This window comes from Nelumbo nucifera, chromosome 7, assembly GCF_055504915.1.
Source record: "Nelumbo nucifera cultivar China Antique chromosome 7, China Antique-T2T, whole genome shotgun sequence".
In the NCBI taxonomy this organism is placed as follows: domain Eukaryota; kingdom Viridiplantae; phylum Streptophyta; class Magnoliopsida; order Proteales; family Nelumbonaceae; genus Nelumbo; species Nelumbo nucifera.
The window spans coordinates 46,348,253-46,371,276 of NC_142655.1; the positions used below are offsets into that span (position 1 = coordinate 46,348,253).

The 23,024-nt window shown below is 38.2% G+C and overlaps 1 protein-coding gene across 2 annotated transcripts in view; it reads right to left on the minus strand.

Moving 5' to 3' along the window:
- Nucleotides 1-951: 951 nt before the first annotated feature.
- Nucleotides 952-23,024, minus strand: part of ABO6 (DEA(D/H)-box RNA helicase family protein) — a 91,139-nt gene continuing 69,066 nt past the window's right edge. The window contains exons 13-19 of one of the 2 annotated variants that reach the window (XM_010275804.3): nucleotides 22,319-22,388; nucleotides 22,068-22,216; nucleotides 11,779-12,087; nucleotides 11,618-11,677; nucleotides 9,429-9,581; nucleotides 9,211-9,321; nucleotides 952-1,995 (exon numbers count right to left, since the gene is read on the minus strand). In XM_010275804.3, coding sequence (XP_010274106.1) covers nucleotides 1,513-1,995; nucleotides 9,211-9,321; nucleotides 9,429-9,581; nucleotides 11,618-11,677; nucleotides 11,779-12,087; nucleotides 22,068-22,216; nucleotides 22,319-22,388 — 1,335 coding nt within the window. In that variant the 3' untranslated portion in view covers nucleotides 952-1,512. Of the gene's footprint in view, nucleotides 1,996-9,210; nucleotides 9,322-9,428; nucleotides 9,582-11,617; nucleotides 11,678-11,778; nucleotides 12,088-22,067; nucleotides 22,217-22,318; nucleotides 22,416-23,024 lie in introns of both variants that reach the window. The other variant, XM_088892071.1, reaches the window with a different exon arrangement.

Here is a 23,024-nt window from a genome sequence, read left to right on the forward strand (position 1 = left end):
ATTTGGGGAAAATATAAATTAACAAAAAATTTGAAAATGTAATTTTTCTCTATCTATAAAGACTAAATATGTTTTAGATCTATGGATTTATCTATCATATCCATAGAGCAGTTGGAAGTTTATTCTTTAATATATATATATATATATATATATATTATTTTAGAGTTAAAAAATAAATAATACTTAATTATATTTTATCATTTGATCACAATAGTTGAATATATTTAATTTTATGGATAATCTATCATATACACAGACCAATTGAAATTTCTTTCTTAATAATTATTTTTTTATTTTTATATTTTTAGAATTAAAAATAAATAAATAAATAATTATATTTTATCATTTGATCACAATGATTGAATATATTATAATTCAATGGATGATCTATCATATCCACAAAGCAATTGAAAATTTTTCTTTAATAACAATTTTTTGAATATATTATGTAATGTTTATTATTTTTTATAGTTTTTAGAAATAAATAATAAATAATTATTAATTATATTTTCACTTAAAAGTTGTGCCAATGCATGTTTTATGACTGGATAGGAGATTTGAGTTTCCCATCTCATAAAACATTAAAACTTAAGAATTATAATTTTTAAATTATTGTTAAGCATAGGATTTTTAATGAAATTATAATTAAGTAGAATATATTTCTTCATAAAACCATTAGAATATATTAATTTAATGTATATACACCTCATTGAGGTCTTATATTTAGTGTTATTGATGTATTTTTATTATTTATTAAAGTATTTATAGTGTTTTTAAGCGTATCTATGCATATATTATTTTTTCTCCGATACACATGATTATCCAAGGCATATCCCAATATGTTTCTTAAAATTGGCTTTCTGATACATTTGACATTTCCAATACTTTGAACTTTGAATAAGCATGATTGATGATAGAACTTGTAACAATGAGGTAGGGGCATTTTAGGAATGATCAACCTAAGATCTACCAAATATAATCTATTAAAATGTAACATTACTTATAAGAACTTATTGAAAAGAATTTCCTTAGTACAAATATTACAGTGCAAATACAAGGTTTAGAAATACCTATAATTTTCATTCTTGCAAACTGTGCCTAATTTACATTGCTTCAAGTGATTTACATGGTCATACTCACGCTTGGTCGCCTACTACATGCATTGGCAGTATATTATGATCCCATGGTGTGTCTCCTCTCGAGGCCTCGTTTTTCCCCAACAAGAAATTAGTACATTAGAAGCCAGTGTGATACCCCTCTCCCCAATAAAAAAATGAAATAAATAAATAAATATAAGAAAAATCACATAATAATAATACTCCACACCAGCTGCCAACAATGTGCCATGCCGTGTATCATTCCAGAGATCCAGGAAATATCAAGAGCATGACCACCAGAGCAAGAACCCAAATGTAACCAATGGTTATTCTACAGAAATTACCCAACAAATATCTGATAGCCCCATGAATCTTCTTTTAGTGAAACAAACAGAAACATCTTCCAGTTACCACATCAACCAGAGCGACGTTTTGGCTTCCTGCGTCTACCAAGTAGTTTTAACATGTTGTCCGTGACATCAGGTGGGGATTCATCATCATCATCATCCCTCCTGTCAGAAGTGTGTGTCAGCCAGGCCAATGCCTCTATAGCAGCATCCCTCTCTGCAAGCTGCTTGTTTTTCTTGGGCTTTCCCACAAACTGCATACCTTTGAACTCTACCAGGGCCCTGAACTCATTAGTCTTGAGATGCTTCGTTTTGTATTTTGGAGGGCTATGACCAGCCCTCATCAATAAAGTCTGAAGCAAGCTTTTTGGGTTGCTCCCATCCTTGGTATAACTGCTGTTATTTTGGCTGTTTTCGTTAGAGTCCCTGGCCTTCCTGTATTCACGACCAAAAATAAATCTACCTTCACATTGGTCTCCTGATACCAACTCCTGAACAGCAAGCATAAGGTACTTGCCTTCCTTGTGAATGTCAAGGCTTGGATTTTGCAGCTGCATCATAGCAAGGCAGGTAAAATTTAATGCTTCAAGTAGTGTCAATTATATATTTAGATGGATACTCCCGAGCCAAAGTAACACCTAATGTCAACACATTTTCTGTGGACACATATGCATTAAATGCTGACGCTACTAACTGCCGAGGTCATAAATAATTTGAGTTGATTATGCACATTCTGAAACAAGTAAAGAACACGTGGGGAAATAATCAGTTTTCCAATTCCTACAGAAATTTCAGAATGGCGATAATGTATTGGTATAGTTTTAGTTATTTATTTATTTTTTGGTTGTAGGTGTCTTATGAAAAGGGCTTTGTTTTTTCTAGAATTCATTTCTGTTTTAAAATTACTCTTTATGGTCATTTTTAGAGTAAGTATTTATAGTAAAATTGCAATTCCCCTAATAAGAATTTTAACTCAGTTGATCATTTTTAGTAATTCCCCTAATTATTGTTTTTAGTAAAATTGTAATTTAATAGTTTTGCTAATTTGACATTTCTTTACATTAAGTAGGTTTTGTAGGATTAGTGAATTGTTATTAGAGTTGCTTAGAAGTTAAGAGACCTTATTTGAGTATACTTATGAATTTGTCTTAGCTTTGAAGTAGTTAGTGTTAGAGTCAGCCGAGCAAGGTTATTTTAGTCTTTCTGCTCTTAATAAGTTGTGTTTCATCTTTTGTTTTACTTTTCAGTTACTTGTCCCATACTTAATAGGGACATAATAGTCTTTGTATTTTCCTTGCAAACATATATAAATATCAGATTGGCTGGGTGGGAGAATATTCTCTCCAATTCAGACTATTATTTCTTTTCTCTCTTCTCCTCCACTTCTTTCTTTCTTTTCCTTTTGACCTAGGACTGCAACTAGCAAGAACCAAACTAATAAAACATGGTATTAGAGCACTAAAAAGGAAAGAGAAGGCTGCAAATTCTACTTCTTGGAAGATTGCGATCAGTCCTTTTCTGTCTTTTTTTATCCTTTTTTAGGTTGCTACGTGAGACAGAGGTATAGGAGGCTATGACAACTCTATTTCAGTGAGCCTGTTGACTGCTTATGAGTGACAGCCCTAGTAGTTGTGTAGTGGTTTCATCAACAGGCTTTCAGTGAGCCTGTGCTGTGTGGTGGTTTAAGCCCTCTATTGAGAAGTTTCAAGAGGGTTTTCTCCATCAGTTGACGGTGTTAATGGTGAATGAGGCTGCGACTAAGGTTACTATGATGAAGAAAGTTGCTGAATGCATCTAGAGTACTGTTACACATGCTTTCCCTTGCTATGTGGACTGAAAGGTGCTGCTAGGTGGGCAAGTAAACTCTGTAATGCCTAGGTATTAGAACCTTTTACTTGTGACTGTTGGTTCTATGAGCTAGTAGTTGAATAACTGTGGTGGTTTTGGTAGTTTTTTGAGTGGACAGCATTATGGCAACCACAAGAGAAGGTAGTGGAAATAAAAAATCAAGTGTTATGAATCCCCTTGATTACTAAATGTGCAAATTATATCAATTAAACTAAATAGTGAAAATTATGTGCCATGGGTCAAGTTGATAGAGTTTTTTTCTTAGAGCCAAGGAGGCGAAGCGTGTGAAAGACAATAAACCCTTGGCTGAATCTCAAGGGTATAGTGAGTGAGAGCAAGAAGATGCACAAATTGTGATTTATGACATGGTTGTGGAATAGTATAGAACCCAAATTAAGTGTAAAGTTTATGTTTTTAAATACAGCCAAGGAGATATGGGATCATGTTAAGAAACTTTACTGCGGTCAAAACAACATTCCAAGAGCATATCAACTCTAGCAAGAATATTTCAAATTGCAACAGGGAAATCAGTGTCTTGAAGAGCACCATACTAGTATGAAAAATCTCAGAAACGAAATGTATACTATCCCTAACCTCGTATGTTAAAATTTAGCAACAACAAAGGGATCATCTTGATGTGACCAGATTCTTATTGGCCATGAAGTCAGAGTATGAGCTGGTTAGAGCACAAATATTGGGTGGTTCTGCTCTCCCCTCTCTTGCGGAGGCATTTGCTTGATTTTGTTAGATTTCTCCTGGACCTACATAAAATACTACTAGTTTTGATAGTGGAGTTCAAGTAGGCCATGGTGGTCTTATGTTTAGCCGTGGTAATGGAAATAGTGGAGGTCAGGATACAAGGGGAGGTTGTGGTAGAGGGCACAGTAATGGTCCTAGGAAACGCACATACTATGGTATGGAGGGCATACTATTAACCATTGTTTAGAAAACCGGACTGGACCAGCTGGTCAAACTGGTTAAACCATGACCTGGCCCTTTGGCCAGTTTGGTGACTTTGGTCAAACACTTGAAACCATAATTCATGAAAACCAGCCGGTTTAATTGGAAAACCAGTTAACAGGTCCCAGTTTTATGAAACCACCAGGGTTATAACATGAATTGAAACTTCAAAATGTTGATAACAAGACTTGAGCCTAAGACCTCTTATTTATGTGTATTATCTTGTTACCATTAAACAATTTCTTTATTTGCATTTATTTGTGTCTCTTTAATGTATTTATTGCTTTAGTACACAAGTATTCTGAAGAAAACGTGGGTTAAGAGGCTTGAACCCTAGTCATTTATTTTACAAACTTAAAAACAAACCACTTATCCACCACATGCAAGTGCAATAATGTTTGTGAAATATATTATGTGTATACTTATACGACCTGTAAAATATATATGTATATGCCATATCATTATGATTCAACCTCGGTTTGACTGTGACTGAACCTCTAACCCATGAAACTTGCCCTTTTCCAACTTTATGTCCATTTTGGTTCTTTGCACAATGATATTAACTTTTGTTATGATCTACATGGCCCACCTTCTACATGGGCCAACCATGTTGTGACTAGTGTTGGTGAAGTAGGAAATAGTCAGGAAGCTGATCAAACACCTTGAAAATCTACAATTTCTAAGGAGATGATGAGTGTTCCACATAATGAATATAGTAGGTTCCTCAAGACTACCTCAAACTGCCATTTGTGGTGGCTTGTCCGACATCCAAACCTTCCCTTTCCCAATCCTCCACATCACAAAATATTACCCTAGCCAATGGTTCTACCTCTCCCACTTGTGGTGTGGGTAATGTTACTTGCACCTCTAATCTTTATCATCTATTTTTTATGTACCTAAATTTCCATTTAACCATATGTCTATTCAAAGATTGACCAAGTCTCTTAATAGTTTTATCACCTTTTACCCTTCTTTTGTTTTTTCAAGATCTGAAGACAAGGATGAAGATTGGTGGAGGGCATGAAACTAGTGGATTGTATTATCTTGATGGTGGTGGCACGAAAGTAGCACTTCAATCCTCCCTTTCCTCTCTAGTGGTGTCATGGAGTGAATTCGTTTTAATGACACATCATCACCGCATAGATGATTATGCTAGCATCTTGTTTGGTAGGTTGATCAGGTATAAATGTTTGACTAATTCTTATCTTGGATTATGTGAAACACACTTTCAAAGGAGACATTGCTTCGGCGTTTCTATTGTTGAATTGCACTTTGTGCCTACAAAGCGCAACATATTGTTCCCGATTTTTAATGCATAAGTGCAATAGACACACAACACCACAATACCAACCATCAACCTTATTGCTTTCCCTCTTTGTGGACCATAGCATTTGGAGTTTCATCATCAGATGTGCACATTCACAACCATAAGGAAGAAACAAAAAAGAACTAACGGGAAAGACATAATAGGAGAAAGGGGTTATAAGGCATTGAAAGGGTTAGCATGAGAGGAAGAGTTCTATGTGGGGATGGACAAGTGGATATTTCCCATCATATATTTATTAATAATTTTTCTATTCATCAATTTTGTTCATTTTCTTTTGACGTTTTTGTATATATAGAAATGAAGGGACGTCTCTTTTGTGTTGGTGGATTTTAATGGGAGGATTAATTAGGTGGCATGTATGGGTGATTTTTAGGATGATGCTTGATGTACTACAACATGAACCATTTCAATTAAGGTTTCTTTTTCAAAATACATTTTGCCCCTAAAAGATTTTGAGATGAAAGAGCAAATTCTGTCCGATAAAAATTCCAGAAAGTTAGACCCCATTCACACTTTTATTAGTACTAGTAAACATGTAAGTGCATTTGCACGTTGCAGTATCTCTAAGACAAAACTATTTATAATTCATGGACAGTTTTTGGTCAGTTATAAGTTGGCAGTTTCTGGAGAGTTATAAGTGAACAGTTTCTGGACAGTTACAAATGGGCAGTTTCTAAAATGAGAGTAAAGGACATATATGCCCTCTTTATGCCCATTGTATATTTAGACAAGAGAGATAGAAAACGTCCAATGAAAAATCCAGAATTAAGGAACATTCACTCTTTTATAAGTAGTATAGATAAATGAGTGTTCCCAAACTTGGAGTGATGCTATACTTACAACTTCTGTTCTCATTAGTTGGACACTCACATTCATTCTTGATGGTCATTCTTGGTATGGCCGGGTAGTCTCTAAACAAAGTAAGTCTCAAAGAGTACAACTGACAACAACAAGAATGGTATTGCAACATCTATGAAATTGATGCAACAAGTTACACTATCCTCTTGGTTTTGCAACTCATCAAGGTAGTGGCATTAGCCTCTACACACATAGAGAACAGTAAGGATTTTAGGGTCTCTCTGGCTCGAAAACAAAACCAACAAGAGAGAAGGGATAAATGCTCGAAGGCTAAACTCTTTACTCTATCACACAATTACATGTGTGAGCTTACCACTCTCTCTCCCAGTAAACATGATGTAGGGTGCAAGTGGGTGTACACTATTAAATATTTACCAGATGGTAGAGTGAAGCATTTGAAAGCTTGATTGATTGCTAATAGTTGTATGGAGTGGACTGTATAAAAAACTTATCTCTTATTGCCGAAATTGGTTCAATTCATGTTTTGATATCGGTAGTAGCTATATATGGCTGGCTACTATTTTAGCTTCACATAGAAATGCCTTCTTACATGATGATCTTATTAAGTCTATATGGAACAACCACCAAGGTTTATTGCTCAGGGGGAGGATTAAAAGTGTATATGTTAAAGAAGACAATTTATGGGCTGAAACAATCTTTGCATGCTTGGTTTGGCATTAGATTTTGGTATGACATAGTATTAGGTTGATTGTTCAATATTTAACTATGAATCTGAAACTAAAAATATTTTGTTGGTAGTATATGTAGACGACATTATTAAAACCGGTAGTGACAAGTTGAGGATTGACAAATTTAAAGGCCTTTCCACAATATCAGTTTCAAACAAAAGATCTTGACAAGTTGAAGTATTTATTAGGTATTGAAGTAGTGAGGTCGAAGCATAGCATCAATTTGTGTCAAAGGAAGTATGTTCTTGACTTATTAGAAGAGAGAGGGCTATTAGGTGCCAAATCAACTAAAACACCCACGAAACCGAATGTTAAATTTACCATTGATGTAGGTGAACAATCTGACGACCCTAGAAGGTATAGAAGGTTAGTGGATAGGTTAAGGTATCTAACATTTACCCGACTGAATATCTTTTTTTTTTGATCAATTTACCCAACTGGATATCTCCTTTATAGTTAGCGTAGTTATCCAGTTTATGCAGAATCCACAGGTTCTTCATTGGGATGCAGTCCTCAGAATTGTGTGGTACTTGAAGGGAGCACTAGGTGGTGAGTTTTTGTACAAGTTAGGAAGGAGTCTTGAAAGGAAGGTTGGATCGATGTAGATTGAGTCCACTTAGTATTTGATAGAAGATCCACCATAGAGTATTGTACCTTCCTTGGAGGAAATTTATTGACATGGAAGAGTAAGAAGCAGACAATTGTAGAAAGAAGTAGTGCTGAACTGATTATAGAGCCATGACACATACTGCATGTGAGTTAGTGTGGTTGAAAAACCTCTGATAGGAGATAGGGTACTTGGTGAATAGTCTTATGAGATTGTATTGTGACAATCAAACCATGATCCACATTCATCTAATCCTGTCTTTCATGAGAGGACAAAGTACATAGAGGTTGTTTGTCGCTTTATAAGGGAAAAGGTCCTTGGTGAAGTGATAAGCACAAAACATGTGAGCTTGGGAAATTAGTGGGCAAGTTTGTTTACAAATGGGTTGAGTCGAGTAAGAGTGGATTGCATATGTGACAAGCCGGGACTATATGACATATACTCTATCTTGAGGAAGAGTGTTAGAGTCAGCATATCGGGGTTATTTTAGTCTTTTTATTCTTATTTATTAAGTTTTGTTGTCTCTTTTTCTCTCTAGTTCAGGCTGTTATTTCTTTTCTCTATTTTTCTCCTCTTTTTTATCTATTTTCCTTTTGACCTAGGATTGCAGCTAGAAAAAAATGGACTAAGCCCTTGAACTGAATCTATATATAGTGATTGTAATTGAAATTTTAGAGTTCATATAATGGAATAAAAAATTTGTTTTGAAGTTACTTGTGAGTAAGAGTGATTTTCCTTTTTCTCTCTTTCTATATTTTATTCCTAAAGGTGCAATATTTTTTCTCTTTCTTCCCCTTGTCTTCTTTATTCAGGTCCCTGGTCCATCTTATTTTCCCACCATGTTTACACCAGTAGCACTTCTCTTATCCTTGCTACATTAATTTCATATTACAATGGAGCCTCAAAGTTTGTTAGTCATGGAGAACAATGAATTCTTGATAAGCTTCCTATGTTCACTACAAGAATATGAAGCTCAATTTAGAAGGTTTTGTAAATTATATACTTCACTTTGTGTCATATTTTCATATGGTTTCATAAAAAGTAGTTTTCAAATGATAAAAATGGACTTTCCATCCTCTAGCCTAGTAGGCATAGGTTTACCTTCATCAAAAGGCTGATTCATTTAGATCGGCATGAGGGTCAATCTACATTGCATTGCCAGATCCATGATGTATGTTTGAAACAGGTTGACCACCTTACTTCTCTCATGGTACAATCTTCTTCCTTCTGAGCCTTCCTTTCGTTTCAATCCATGGAGAGAGTACCAAGCCTTTATTTATTTACTTTTGGTTGTATAGAATTTCAGTCTTTAGAGAAAGTAATGAAGATCTAATGCAATTTAGTTATATTTGATTTAGATTTAACTGCAATGAAGCATAAAATTAAGATTTTCCATTTTTCTTGGACTTGGTTGAAACATTGTTGGAAACTCATGTGAAACAAGTGTGCACTATAAACTAAATGAGTTTCAACTCACCTTCCTGTAGATAAGCTTATCAAGTTCATCCTTAAGGTTCCAATAACAATCTGCCAAACTAGGATCCATGAAGAAATCAATATAGCCATCCAGCATTTTCAAATGTCCAGCCTGAAATACAAGGTCCAGTTAGTCCCAAAGTTACACCAGTTCAATTCATTCCACACACACAAGCACAAATAAAAAAAGGAGAAATGTTCACCAGCATAAGAAATTACCATAATGCCCCGGTTAAGAGTACCACCAAAAAGTATCACTATTGAGTCAGACACACCAGTGGAATCTCGTATAAAGACAGTATTGACCCTAACTTTCTCACCAAATACCAGCCATGGGTATGTGATTGTCTGATAGCGTGCATTCACAGAATTCTGGTGTAGATTTCATGCTCCATGTCAGTTAATAAAATAACAAGAATATTAAGATTAAGAATACGATGTTACCAACAAATAGTGAAAAAATCAGAACAAATTTATAGAACAGGAAATGTTGATGCAATTTCATGCTATTTGCCATATAAATAGGACCAACTACTCCATATGATCTTGCACAGTTCTTATACAACAGATGATCCATTGATTTAGACTGTCAGCATTGAGTACAACATTGCATTAGAGATTGCCCTGTAGGACCTTGTTAGTGGGTTAGTGGATTGTTTTTTTATTTCCTAGTTTTGTTTATTCTTTAGTTATGGGCCTGATATTATGGGCAACGCCTCTTTTTAATTGTTATTAAGTGTTATAACTGCTGCTGCCTTATTAGGTGTAGATCTGTAATTTTACAATTTATTACTAAAAATATAAAAGATGGTGTCTCAATTGAGCCCTGCGATCTGTTACCCTCCATTCCACTTCTCTCTCTTCTTGCTTATTTTCTTCTACTGAAACTTCTTGGTATCAGAGCCTAGTTTCAATCAAGGCACACCATCTCATGCAGTCTTAGTCTAGCTGGCTACATGAGATAGTCAGAGAGCTAGAGCAATTAAAGTCTTGTGGTCTGGTTTGGTTGCTTTTGTAGAATTGTTGTTGTTGACCAAGTGTTTGGATTGGAGAAAGTCCTGAAAGTCAAGAAAAAACAAGAGAATCAAGTCAGATTGTGGTTTTCAGAGTGTTCAATTTTGGGTCAAATACCTAGTCTGGTTGTGGTTTTCAGAGATTGTTATTTGAATATAATAGAGATCAACTGCTGCTGTTGTCATTTTGGGAAGCCTAGAGAGATTGACAGCTTGTTTTTTCTCTCTCTTGGGATCTTGGAAGTGGTCCCGTGATAGGAGGTTGCATTTGGGTCTATTTTATTTGGCCAGACTTCTGTTGTTGAGATTTATTTGAGTCTAATTGAGAGATTGAGCAGTGGTTGGACACTTGGACTGATTCCATTTCTCCTAGAGAGATTGATTTCTACCTTTCCTTTCTTTCCAGCCTGGTGATAGCTTTGAGATAAGCTGAATTAGTTGGCTGTATCTGTGCTCTTTCTTTGATATTGGCTGTTGTTAATCTATTAGAAATTAAGAATAATATTGTATTTGTAATAAATGGAGACATTTGGTGAGGACCATAAGCAAGGAATTGATACCTATGGTAACCCAGGAACAATGGGTAAGCTCTTTGCTTCTCAAATAACCAGTGTTAGGTTTAACATAAGCAATTATCTCCACTGGTCATAGGCTAATTGTCAATGCAGTTCGAACAAGTGACAATGAACATATTTGAGGTGTCTCTAATAAGTAGGGGTGTTCACATTAAATGTCATACCAACCAAACTGGCCTGACCCAACCCGAGTTGGTCGGTTTTTCAAAACCACTGGTTGGTTTCGGTTTGTGTGAGAAAATAAACCGGCAATTTGGTTCAGTTAAATGAACCGAACCGGTCCTGTATGTTTAAGTAATTATTAATTAGTTGCTACCCTGTATATTAAATGTTGATATATTTTATTTGTGTCTTGTTTGAACTTTGAAAAAAAATTGGTTATTTATGATAAAAACTAAAAACGTAAATACAAATATAATACAATGGTACAATATATATATATATAAACTGAACCTTCATGTTTGCTGAGGAAGAAGAATCTCATTTTTCTTTCCCCTTATCTTTTCTTACCTTCCCTTTCCTTTCCTTTTATTTCTTTCTCTTTCTTTTTTTTTTTCTTTTTTTGTCTTTTTACATGAGGTGTACAAGAGGCACATGAGGCGTACACCTCTAGCACACCATATGAAAAAAGTGTATGAGCTCAGAGGTGTCAGAGCCTCTGGCGTATGCCTCAGGGCATTTTGGGGGCACCTCGCCTGAAGGCGTGCTCCAGAAGTACGCCTTCTAAAACACTACATGTATATGCAACTGGAAATTACTGCTCACTGAACCTAAACCATAATTCTCTAATCTAATTAAATGTTGGCTCATATGGACTTACTGCATAGAGTAAAACTTGACCATCATCCATCGTTTTGAAAGACATTGAAGACTCTCTGTGCTGCAAAAGAAACGAAAAAAGTTGCTCATATGTCATCTGAAGTAAGAACTTATACGATTAAATGTCAAAAGAATCAAATGAATTACCAAATAATCCCTTACCAGAACTGATGCTATACCAGGAAATAAGCCAGAACAGATGATAGCACGAACCAATGACTGATTGTGGCTCAAACTATTATTTGTTCTAGCATCTGGAGCTAATAAACCAGCATCTTTTAGAATAAAGCTAAATTGCTTCCGGAGAGAGTGAATAGCCTGAAGAGTTTGTGCTGAAAGAAAATTCCTATAGCAATACTCGTATGCAGATCCTTCCCTTTCTGCATCTTTCCAACCTTCATATGCACGGACAAGTGCCATATGATCACTGTAGTCCTTTGCAGAAAATCTTGATTTTGCCGTTCCTGCTAACTGAACAAAAGCAACAGAAGAACAATACTCCTTAATGGGGGCCCTGAAAGTAATCTATCATATGCTTACAAGCACTGGGACAAATGCAGGGAGAAGGAACAACTATCATCATCCAATCTATCCATTCTTTTTGACAGTCACAAAGAGAACAATCCATGAAGTGATGTTTAGATCACACGGTAAGGATGGTAGCAGAGTGCTATAATCAACATAACAAATGTTCAGGCACAACCAAATATAGTTATGAAGGTGCTAAGGCAAATCTAGTCAACAAGGAAGCACCCCATCCTGCACTCACCTAGGCACCCGCCTAGTTTTTTCTAGGCAATGGCTTTCAGGAAAAAAAAAAAGAAATACATGGCTTTTCCTACTTGAAGTAGCAATTACATTAACTAACAATTGATTAAGACCAAATTAAAAAGAAAATAGCAGGATAATAAACAAATAAAGGCGTAACAAAAAGTTAATATCAAATGGAAAAATAAAGTAAACCTAACAGACAGACGGAGAACTTATCATAGATCTGGAAAAGCACAAATAATCATGAACTCATTTGGATCTGATGTAATGAAAAAAACGCTTGAGCCCTTATTCAGCTCTATGTTAGAAAGATGCAAAGAAGTGGGACTTTCTTATCTACTAAGAATGTATCTTTATAGGGTTACTTCGATATCTACTAACAATGTTTGCTGCCATTGTCAAGTGTTAACTAGCTCCCAATGAGTCAATGGACGGTCAAACTGATTACATCATTACTTAGTCGATGAATGCTTTTAATGCAGCTGCCTAGGTCGGCTACATGAATACTGTCTCACTATTCTGATCTGTTTTATGCCATATCCATTGCTAAATTATGAGCACTTAAATCATTTCTTACTGAATCGACTCACATGACGTCCTTTTTGATCTACCCCAGCCTTTCCAGCCCCTTAACTTGCAGAAGATCACTTCTTACAGGTGCTGTCAATGGTCTTAGTAGACGTTCAAGACTTCTATCAGCCTTGAACCCTAATAGATTTCAGGTTCGAAAATAGAAGAAAAAGTATAGAGAAGAGAGGAGAAAGAGAAGAGAGAGCAGTAGAACACAAGGGTTGAAAGGAGGGGCAGAATCTTAATGTTCTGCCGCCGCCACTTCTATTTAGTATTTATAGGTTATGCTAATTACATGGAAGGACAGATCTGCCCTTAGTATTTACATAACAAATAGAACACAATAAAACTGAAATAAATAACAACTGAAATAACAAATTGACCACCAGATAATCCTAGGACGACTAGAACACATTCTACCCTACGAACACAGTGGGACCATAGCTGTGGGGCCCACATCAGTGTAGCTCCCCCTCAAGTTTATCATTCCCAACTTGGATAGATCCACCTCTAGCTTCTTCCTTGGTATGGCTTTGGTGAGGATATCTGCTAGCTGCATGTTAGATGTGATGTACGGGAGACACACTTCTTGTGATGAGACCCTCTCTCGTACCAAATGTCGATCAACTTCAATATGTTTAGTTCTGTCATGCTACACCGGATTGTGTGCTATATTAATAGCCGCTTGATTATCACAATACAGCATCAGGGGCTTCTCATACTCAATACCCAATTCCTCAAGTAGTGATCTCAGCCATAGAATTTCATCCACTCCATTAGCCATTGACCTGTATTCAGCTTCAGCACTAGATCGAGAGACAACACTCTGTTTTTTACTCCTCCAAGAGACAAGGTTACCTCCCACAAGTGCACAACATCCAGAGGTAGACCTTCTGTCATCAACACTCAATCGGCATCCATATAGACGTCCACCTTCATGTGGTTATTGTTCTTGAACAGTATACCTCTACCTGGGCATCTCTTCAAGTATGCTAATATTCTTTCTACTGCAAGAAGATGTGTGGTTCTAGGAGAATGCATGTACTGGCTGACAACACTAACTGCATAACTGATGGCCGAGTGAGGTAGAGATATAGGAGCTTTCCCACTAATCGCTGGAACATAACCTTGTCTTCAAGAGGCTCCCCACTCTCTGCACTAATCCTGTGGCTCTGTTCAATGGGTGTATCCGCAGGCTTGACACCTAACTTTCCAGTTTCCGCCAACAAATTTAGAACATATTTCCTCTGAGAGACAAAGATCCCCTGTTTAGATGTAGCAACCTCAATACTCAAAAAATACCGAAGTGCACCAAGATCTTTCACCTCAAACTCTTGATGAAGGAGCTGTTTGAGGGACTCAATCTCATGGCTATCATTTCCTGTCACCACAATATCATCAACATATAGTGCAAGTAGTGTCAGAGAGGACTCCACCCTCTTGATGAATAGGGTATGATCTGACTGGGCCTGTACATAACCAAACTTCCCAAGGGCTAGTCTGAATCTATCGAACCAAGCTCTAGGTGACTGCTTCAAACCATACAATGCCTTATTGAGCCGGCAGACCTTCTTACCTGTCTCTGTATCATAGAATCCAGGAGACAACCGCATGTAAACCTCTTCCTACAGGTCTCCATTCAAAAAAGCATTTCTAACGTCCATTTGGTACAAAGGCCAAGTGTGGCTTGCTGCAAGAGATAATAGAACTCGAATGGTGGTCATCTTGGCTACCAGGGCAAAGGTCTCCAAGTAATCTATACCATAAGTCTGGGTGAACCCTTTTGCAACAAGCCGAGATTTATACCTCTCAATGGAGCCATCCGCATTGTGCTTCACAGTAAATACCCATCTGCATCCAACTGGTTTCTTTCCTTTGGGCAGATCAACTAGCTCCCAGGTGTTATTTTTCAACAGGGCATCCATTTCAACTTGCATTGCATCTTTCCACTCCGGGACGGATAGGGCTTCTTGCACTGTTCTTGGAATAGGGACATTGGCAACAAAAGTAAGATAGGACCTGTAGGTGGGAGATAGGCGATCATAGGATAAAAACTGGGAAATACAGTGGGCTGTAGATGTGGTACAATGCCGTTTCCCCTTACGGACGACATTGGGAAGGTCAAGGTCATCTGCAAGAGGTGAAGTGGCAACAGTGGAAGAAGCCTCTGTGGGCCCTGGGACTGTAATACCTGGACTTGGAGCCGCAGAAGAGATTGGAGCTGGCCAGGACTGCTGATGATCGGGATCAACCTGCCTGCATCACCTATGATAGACCCTCAACTCCTGATCTCTCTGACCACCCTCACTAGTGTAGCCCTCATCACCCAATGGATAGGTAAGGGAACAGCCCCAAAAGTATTAACCCTACCCTCACTGCGCTCCCCCTGAAGAAAGGGACCCAAATCCCCACTTGCACTGCTCTCCCCCTGAGGAGAAACCCGAGAATAATAGGGTGTCTCCTCAAAGAAAGTGACATCCATAGAGACAAATCTCTTCCCTGAGACAGGATCATAGTAGCAATAACCCTTTTGAGTTTGTGCATAACCAAGAAAAATGCATTTGGAGGCCTTTGGTTCGAACTTGGACTGATGGGGTCCGAAAAGCTGAACAAAACAGGTACAACCAAATGTTTTAAGGGGAACGACAAACAACTCCTCATTTGGGTATAGAAGGGAAAAAGGAGATTTCATATCAAGAACCCGAGAAAGAACCCGATTAATAAGATATACTGCCGTGAGGATAGCATCACCCCAGAAGCGAATAGGGACATTGGAGGTAAACATAATACTTCTAGCCACCTCCAAGATGTGCCTATTCTTCCTTTCTGCAACTCCATTCTGCTGAGGTGTATGAGGGCAAGTGCTCTGGTGGATAACCCCATGATTAAGAATGTAAGATGCCAATGGCTTAGCAAAGTATTCCTTTGCATTATCAGATCTAAGAACTTTGATCTTGGCATCAAACTAGGTTAGGACCATTTGGTGAAAGTTTTGGGTTAGGGCGGGAACCTCATCTCGTGAACGCATAACATAAACCCAAGAAAACCGGGTATGGTCATCAACAAATAACAAAAAATATCTGTACCCACCCATAGAAGGGATGTGATATGGTTCCCAAACATCAGTATGCACAATATCAAAAGAACTATTACTCCTTTTATTACTCAATGAATAAGATTTTCTACAATGTTTAGCAAACTCACAACTTTCACATTTCAACTGGGACAACTCAACAGACTCAAACAAAGTAGGAAACAGTTGGACAATTTTTGTATGCCCTTAGCTTCAATCAGTTTTGATGTACTTTTGACATTTAATGTAAATAAGTGAAGTACATGTTTGATTCATGTTGTGTGGTATACTTCTCTGTGTAAGACCCTAAAATTGGACACTTAATGAGACTTGTGTTGGTTTTAAATGTTCACAGCTGTTGGATAAGTCTGGGGAGATTTATCCTGCCAAGGCTGACACTGGTGTGCTGCCAACTGTTGGGGTGGCTTGTCTCAACCGCTAGGGTGAGACCCAAGGCACATGTAGTGTAGGATTACTTGAACCCTTGAACAGGACCGTATTTCCAGTATTGCCCTAGACCTTGGAGATTGATGGGCAAAATTGGAAAGTTACATCTGACCCCTAGACCCGATTATGGTACTGCACTAGGTGTCGGATTGGGCTGTCTTTGATATGCCAATCAGTGAGATCCTTAGCGGAGGTCAAAACCTGGGTATGTTGGGACAGTCTGAGAATTCATCTGAGTGGGTGATCATAGTGACGGGATCAGCCCCTTTGTCGGACAAAGGTAATGATCGGGGATGCACTCTCTCTGATGGAAACCAAACTGCCGACAGTTGATTTCAATCGTTGGAATTTTGTTTTGCAAAATTTATATATATGATATATATTTAAGTATGTTTCAAAATATTTGCAAATGGTTTTAATTCCCGGGATCCATATAAGTAGAGTGTAGCACTGTTCCTTGCAGTTGAGGGAGAGGTCCTCTCTTGTCGGGCAGTGCTTGATCATTATGGGCTAAGAGGTTAAGTGTAAGACCATTGAGGGTAATACTTGATGGGCTAATCTTGCATCTCTGCCCACAGTCCCTGGGTGTTACAAGGTGGCTTGGCCCAAGGACCACTTAGGGTAAGTGTTGGGCCCATTTGGGATAACACCTGATGGGCTAATCTTGCACTTGCCCACAGTCCCTGGGTTTTTATAAGATGGCTTGGCCCAGGGACCACTTAGTGTAAGTGTTGGGCCCATAGGGTCCATATGATGGGCTCAGGGGGTTCATTGGGCTCTTCAGTGAATTCGGCCAGGCCTTGTAACAGAGGTTGGGCCGAACCCATGTGGTTGGTGTGTAGATCAATGCTTGGGTCCCACGCCATACAAAGAAGCCCAACTAGGCAGTAGTTTTGGAAGACTTTTGAGCACTTGATTCTTATTGGGCCTAAAGCCCATTTCGAACTGGGCTGATTTGATCAGTCATTAACAAGGGGCGGATTTGAGATTAGGATGAAGCCCAAAAGCTTATCTAATCTGCAGATAGGATTAAGAAGAGTCCTAATCCAAATACAGATTTGGATAAGGGCAACTCCTGATATGATCAGGAGATCTTTTCTTAATCATTAAGCAACTGGAGGAAACCCTATTCGATTGACAAGAATTCGAATAGGATCTCGGAAACCCTAGAGAAGAAAAGCAGTTCGCCATCTTCTTCTCTAGTTTCCTCCTGTTGCAGCCGCCCCCATCTACTACAGTTCGATTTCTCTGTCAGAGAAAGATCAAGAAAGAGTTCTTGATATTAGTCTTTACTGAAAGGCTGATTCAGTTTGGTGCTCATTGTCTTCCAAAGGATTCTTGTGAAGGATTCAGTGTGTAGGACGCACTCTTCTTTGGGCGTGAACACCAACTTTGGGAGATATTATTTCTCTGGATCAGGTATAATCACTCCCTTCTCTTTTGGTTCAGATCTGGTTCGGTTATGGTTCAAGTAGGATCCTTGAATCTTGATTCTAAAACAGGGAATGCGATTCCCAGTTGGAAGGTAGGTAGAAAATTTTTGAAATTCGCCCACCCATTCCGCAACCTTTTTGGTGTCCATACGATGGATTCTACCATCCCTTTCAGAAACAAGTGACTTCTTAACCACTGACTCTTCCCGACGAGAACTCTCTCTGAGCAGATAGATCCCATTCGTCTCACGGCCAGTCCCAATCATTGTCTTCGTCTCCAGGTCCTGAAAAAGACATCGGTCAGGGAAGAAAGTTACTGAGCAGTTCATATGTTTGGTAATACTATTGACTGAAAGAAGGTTAGTATCAAGCTTAGGAACATGTAAGACAGAAGACAGGGAGATAGTATCCGATAGCTTGATGTCACCCTTGCCAGAAATGGGGACAAGAGAGCCATTAGCAATAGATACTTTATCCCTACCAGAAGATAAATGATAAGTGGTAAACAATGAAGGCAAGCTACGCATATGGCCGGATGCACCTGAATCTATTACCCAACAGGGTTCAATAGTACTTGGAGCTGAGGCATGGTAGGCTGAGGCTCGAGTACCTGAATGTGTGAAAGCAGATGTGGCAGGGGCTGATGGTGACTGCGGTGGCTGAGCTGAGTTCCCAACTTCCTTTTCCAACTGTATTAGAGCAGCCCGAACTGTAGCTAAAGTCTCTAAGGGTGTGCCTCTTGTGCCAGACGAGGATGCTGAATCTGTATTCACGGCCACATGAGCATTACCCTTCTTGCTTCTCAACTTTTCTAGGACCAAATGAGGATGCAGCTTCCAACATGTTTCTTTTGTGTGTTTGGGTTTCTTACAATGCTCACATACCACATCCCTTTTATCTTCCTTCTTCCTGTCCCTTTCTGAATCACTCCTGATTTGGGTTTAACAGCTACAAGGGCTGGTGTAAGAGGCTGAGGTTGCATCATGACTTTCCTCCTGGTCTCTTCACTATGCACTAAGGAGTATGCCTGGGAGAGGGTCACACTATCATACTCTGAATTCAGGCTTGCCAGAAACTAGAACACCCTGTTTGTCTCGACTTGCTTTCTATGGGTCTGTGCATCTTTGGGACTCTCCCACTCAAGAGTCTCTAAGTGATCAATCTCATGCCACAGGGACTTCAAGGTAGAGAAGTAGACCGAAACCGGTTTCTCTCCTTGTTTAAGAGTATTCACTTCACATTTCAATTCATATGCTCTGGCAACATTAAGGGGTTGGGAATAAGTTTCTTTCATAACATCCTATATCTCATTTGCTGTCTTAGCCCACAAGTAATTTCGGCTGATATGAGGTTGCATAGAATTACACAGCCATGTCATAACCAAGTAGTTTTCTTGGACCCACTTGGTATACATGGGGTCTCCCTTGGAGGGTTCTTTCACATCTCCCAAGAGATACCCTAATTTACCCCTTCCCCCAATAGCCATCATGGCTGATTGGGCCCATTCCAAATAGTTTGACCCATTAAATCTTACGGTTGTAATCTGAAAATCTGTCTCAGAAACACCACCATAACTGCTGTTCCCAAAACTGCCTTCTGCCTGATTTTTAAACTCCATTTCGGTCAAGAACCAGTAGTCTCAAAAATTAGGGTTACTACAGTCAAAGAACAGCACTTGGACTATCAATCACAATAAAAAATCAGTATAGAACAAATCTGTATTCACGGTATATGTGCATGAAACAGGTATAAGTCTGATCTGAAACCAATTAGCAAACACAACAGCAACAGTCCGTACAGTTTTCACCCCTTAAAAGAGTTCGAAACCCCAAAAAAATCTGAAAACAGCTTGGAGAATAATCTGATATGCTGAAGTAGAATTAGAGTTTTAATCAGTCCTTGAAAAAAAATTCTCAGCCGCACATTCCAGGCAGTACCGTATAGATAAGACTTGTAGTAGGGTTAATATGAAACCCTAAAACTGATCAATGCTGAGGAGAAAACTTAGAAGAGCTTCACAGGTAGATCACAAGACTCGGCCCAGCATTAGGGTTTGCTGCAGGGTTAAGACAAAACCCTAGAGAATAGAAAGAAGAAAACCCTAGAGTGGTTCGGCCGCCCTTTCTAGATAGGTCCAACCTATCTTCTCTGATAGTACTTCTCTTAGAAAATAAAATAACTTACAAGAGAATGTTATTCACTGTCTTCCAAGGTTACCCGAACCCTAACCTTCTCTGATTCTTCCTGATCACCAACACTCTGCAACCGTGGCAAGTCTTCAACAGCTGCTAAACCCTCTGGCGATCTCCAAGAATCAGTCACCAAACTCTACTTTCTCAGCTTCCAGCCCTAGATGGTTCTCATGTGGTCGGCTGGACTAGACTCACATGAGAAACCCTAGCTCTGATACCAAGTAGACGTTCAAGACTGCTATCAGCCTTGAACCCTAATAGATTTCAGGTTCGAAAACAGAAGAAAAAGTATAGAGAAGAGAGGAGAAAGAGAAGAGAGAGCAGTAGAACACAAGGGTTGAAAGGAGGGACAGAATCTTAATGTTCTGTCGCCGCCACTTCTATTTAGTATTTATAGGTTATGCTAATTACATGGAAGGACAGATCTGCCCTTAGTATTTACATAACAAATAGAACACAATAAAACTGAAATAAATAACAACTGAAATAACAGATTCACCACCAGCTAACCCTAGGATGACTAGAACACATTCTACCCTACGAACACAATGGAACCATAGCTGTGGGGCCCACATCAGTGTTCTCTACAGTCTTCAACAAGTTTTAAATATCAATACACCCGACACACACAAACCTTGTGTATCAGGTGTTTCCAAGGCACACAAGCCTTTTTTTGTTCTTTTCAAATGTCTACAAGGGGTCAGTCTTAGGCCTGTCCACCCCCTGAAATTGCCAAAACCCAACGTTATTTAAGAGTATTGGGGACTTGGGGTGCTACCAGAACAATAAGATACACCTGATACACCCCAATACATGACAAAACTTTGAACCTTGGTCTTCAATGCACATGACCAAACCATCTTACTCAAATTTCTCTTCAAATGACTTATTTTATCACCTATAAAACTCCAGATGCATCCCTCCATTTTCCCTTTGGTTACCTTGACCTTTTCCAGTACCTTCATTCACAATTCATAACAAAGGGAGAGATTAAGGAGCATGTTGCCAATAGAAGTAGAGCAAGATGGGCAAAAGCAGAAGAGTGCATCCAGAGTCTTATGTGACAGGCAAATAAAACCTAGATTAAAAGGAATTTTTTTTTATAGAACAGTTATAGGGACATATATGTTGTATGGAGTAGAGCGTTGAACAATCAAGGTACAATATTCCCAAAACATTAATGTAAGCTAAATGCGTATGCTGAGATGGATGGTTAGGAAAACTAGAATGAGCAGAGTCAGAAATGAAGTCATTTGAAGGAAGCCAGAAGTAACTCCAATTAGGAAAACTAAGATGGTTTGGTCATGTGCATAGATGACCACTAACAGCATCCGTAACAAGAAGTGATCTCTTGCAAGTTGAAGAGGGTAGAAGAGCTAGGGGTAGACCAACAAGGACATCCGTCGAAGTAGTAAGAAATGATTTAAGCACTCATAATTTAACAATGGATATGGCATTAACAGAATAGAATGGCGAAACCGGATTCGTGTAGAATGTACTTGGGATTTGATGATGATGATGAGGAGGAGGAGGATGAATCTAGTTATTCTTGTTGTTTTAATTTCTTAAGTGTTCTTCATTTAAGCCTTGCAATGATAATTTGGTTCACCAAATCAATCTTTCAGTTCTATTGTTCTTTTGCACCTTCTTCTTATTCTGTTTTTTATCAGCACTTCCCTTTTATTCTCTTTCTTAAATGCCATAGTTCTTTGATTTAATTTGAATATACCCTCTGGTTTGTCCATGATCATCTTCCAAATCATGTACCAATATACTGTGCATCCAGCATTGTATTTGAAATTCCAATATACACAATAAATGCAAAAGTAATTAGATAAAGATGACATTTTATTGACAGTAAATAATTAACTGAAAGTTAATAACAACTATAAGAAGCTTAAGTCTGTATGTAATGTATATATTTCAAAAGTTCATACATAGAGAAGGTTAACACATGAGACTTACATCCTTTTTGTCTTGAGGCAACAGAAATGGATCCCTGACGCTAAGTCCTGACACTATTGTAAGAATAGGATCAAAACAGTGAAAGATAGCCCCCATTACAAGCATTTTTCCAAGCTTGGGATCAACTGGAAGCATTGATAGAAACTCTCCTGAAAATCAATAAAGAAAACCATGATGATATGAAACGGAGCCCAGGATTGAATGTTGTTTATCATAGTAACTCTCAAATGTACAAGAATAAAATGATTCACCAAGATTTGTCATATTCTCCCTTTCATCAAGTGCTCCAATCATCTTCAGGAAATCAACAGCATTTTGGACCTGATAACATACGGAAGCTGTCAACTTCTGTACATAGAGAGAGAGAGAGAGAGAGATCGTGTCGATGGAAATGGTCTTCAAAAGTAGGAAACATGTTGGAAATATTGTACGGAAACATTTTAAAAATTATAGACATGCCATAGTTCTTTTGAATTATAGTGAATATAGTGGTACTAGAACAGAAGATCCATATGGCTGAACAATCAAAGGACTATTGTGGGCCTTAACAGCACTATTGTGGCCTAACAGAATGAACTCAACCTTAAAAAGGATCATCCATCACCCTACCACCACTTACAATGTAGACAATGTAATGGCCAAGTGCACCATATGAGTATTCTAATCAGGTATATAAACAAGTATATCATCAAAGAATACAAGGATAAACTTACATAGGTAGGGAAAAAATTTCTCGTTCATTAGTGCTTGAAAAGTCAAAGGTGCATTGGTAAGCCCAAATGGCATTACCAAGAACTCATAATGGTTGTCATGTGTATGGAAGCTCATCTTGTGCACATCTGGAGGACAGACTTGCACCTGAGGTCTAATTTGGAGAATACTGACGCACATTGACGCTCATCCAGAAGCTCCTAAATACCATCTAGGGGATCCTATTGTTAGAAACTCAGGTGTAAG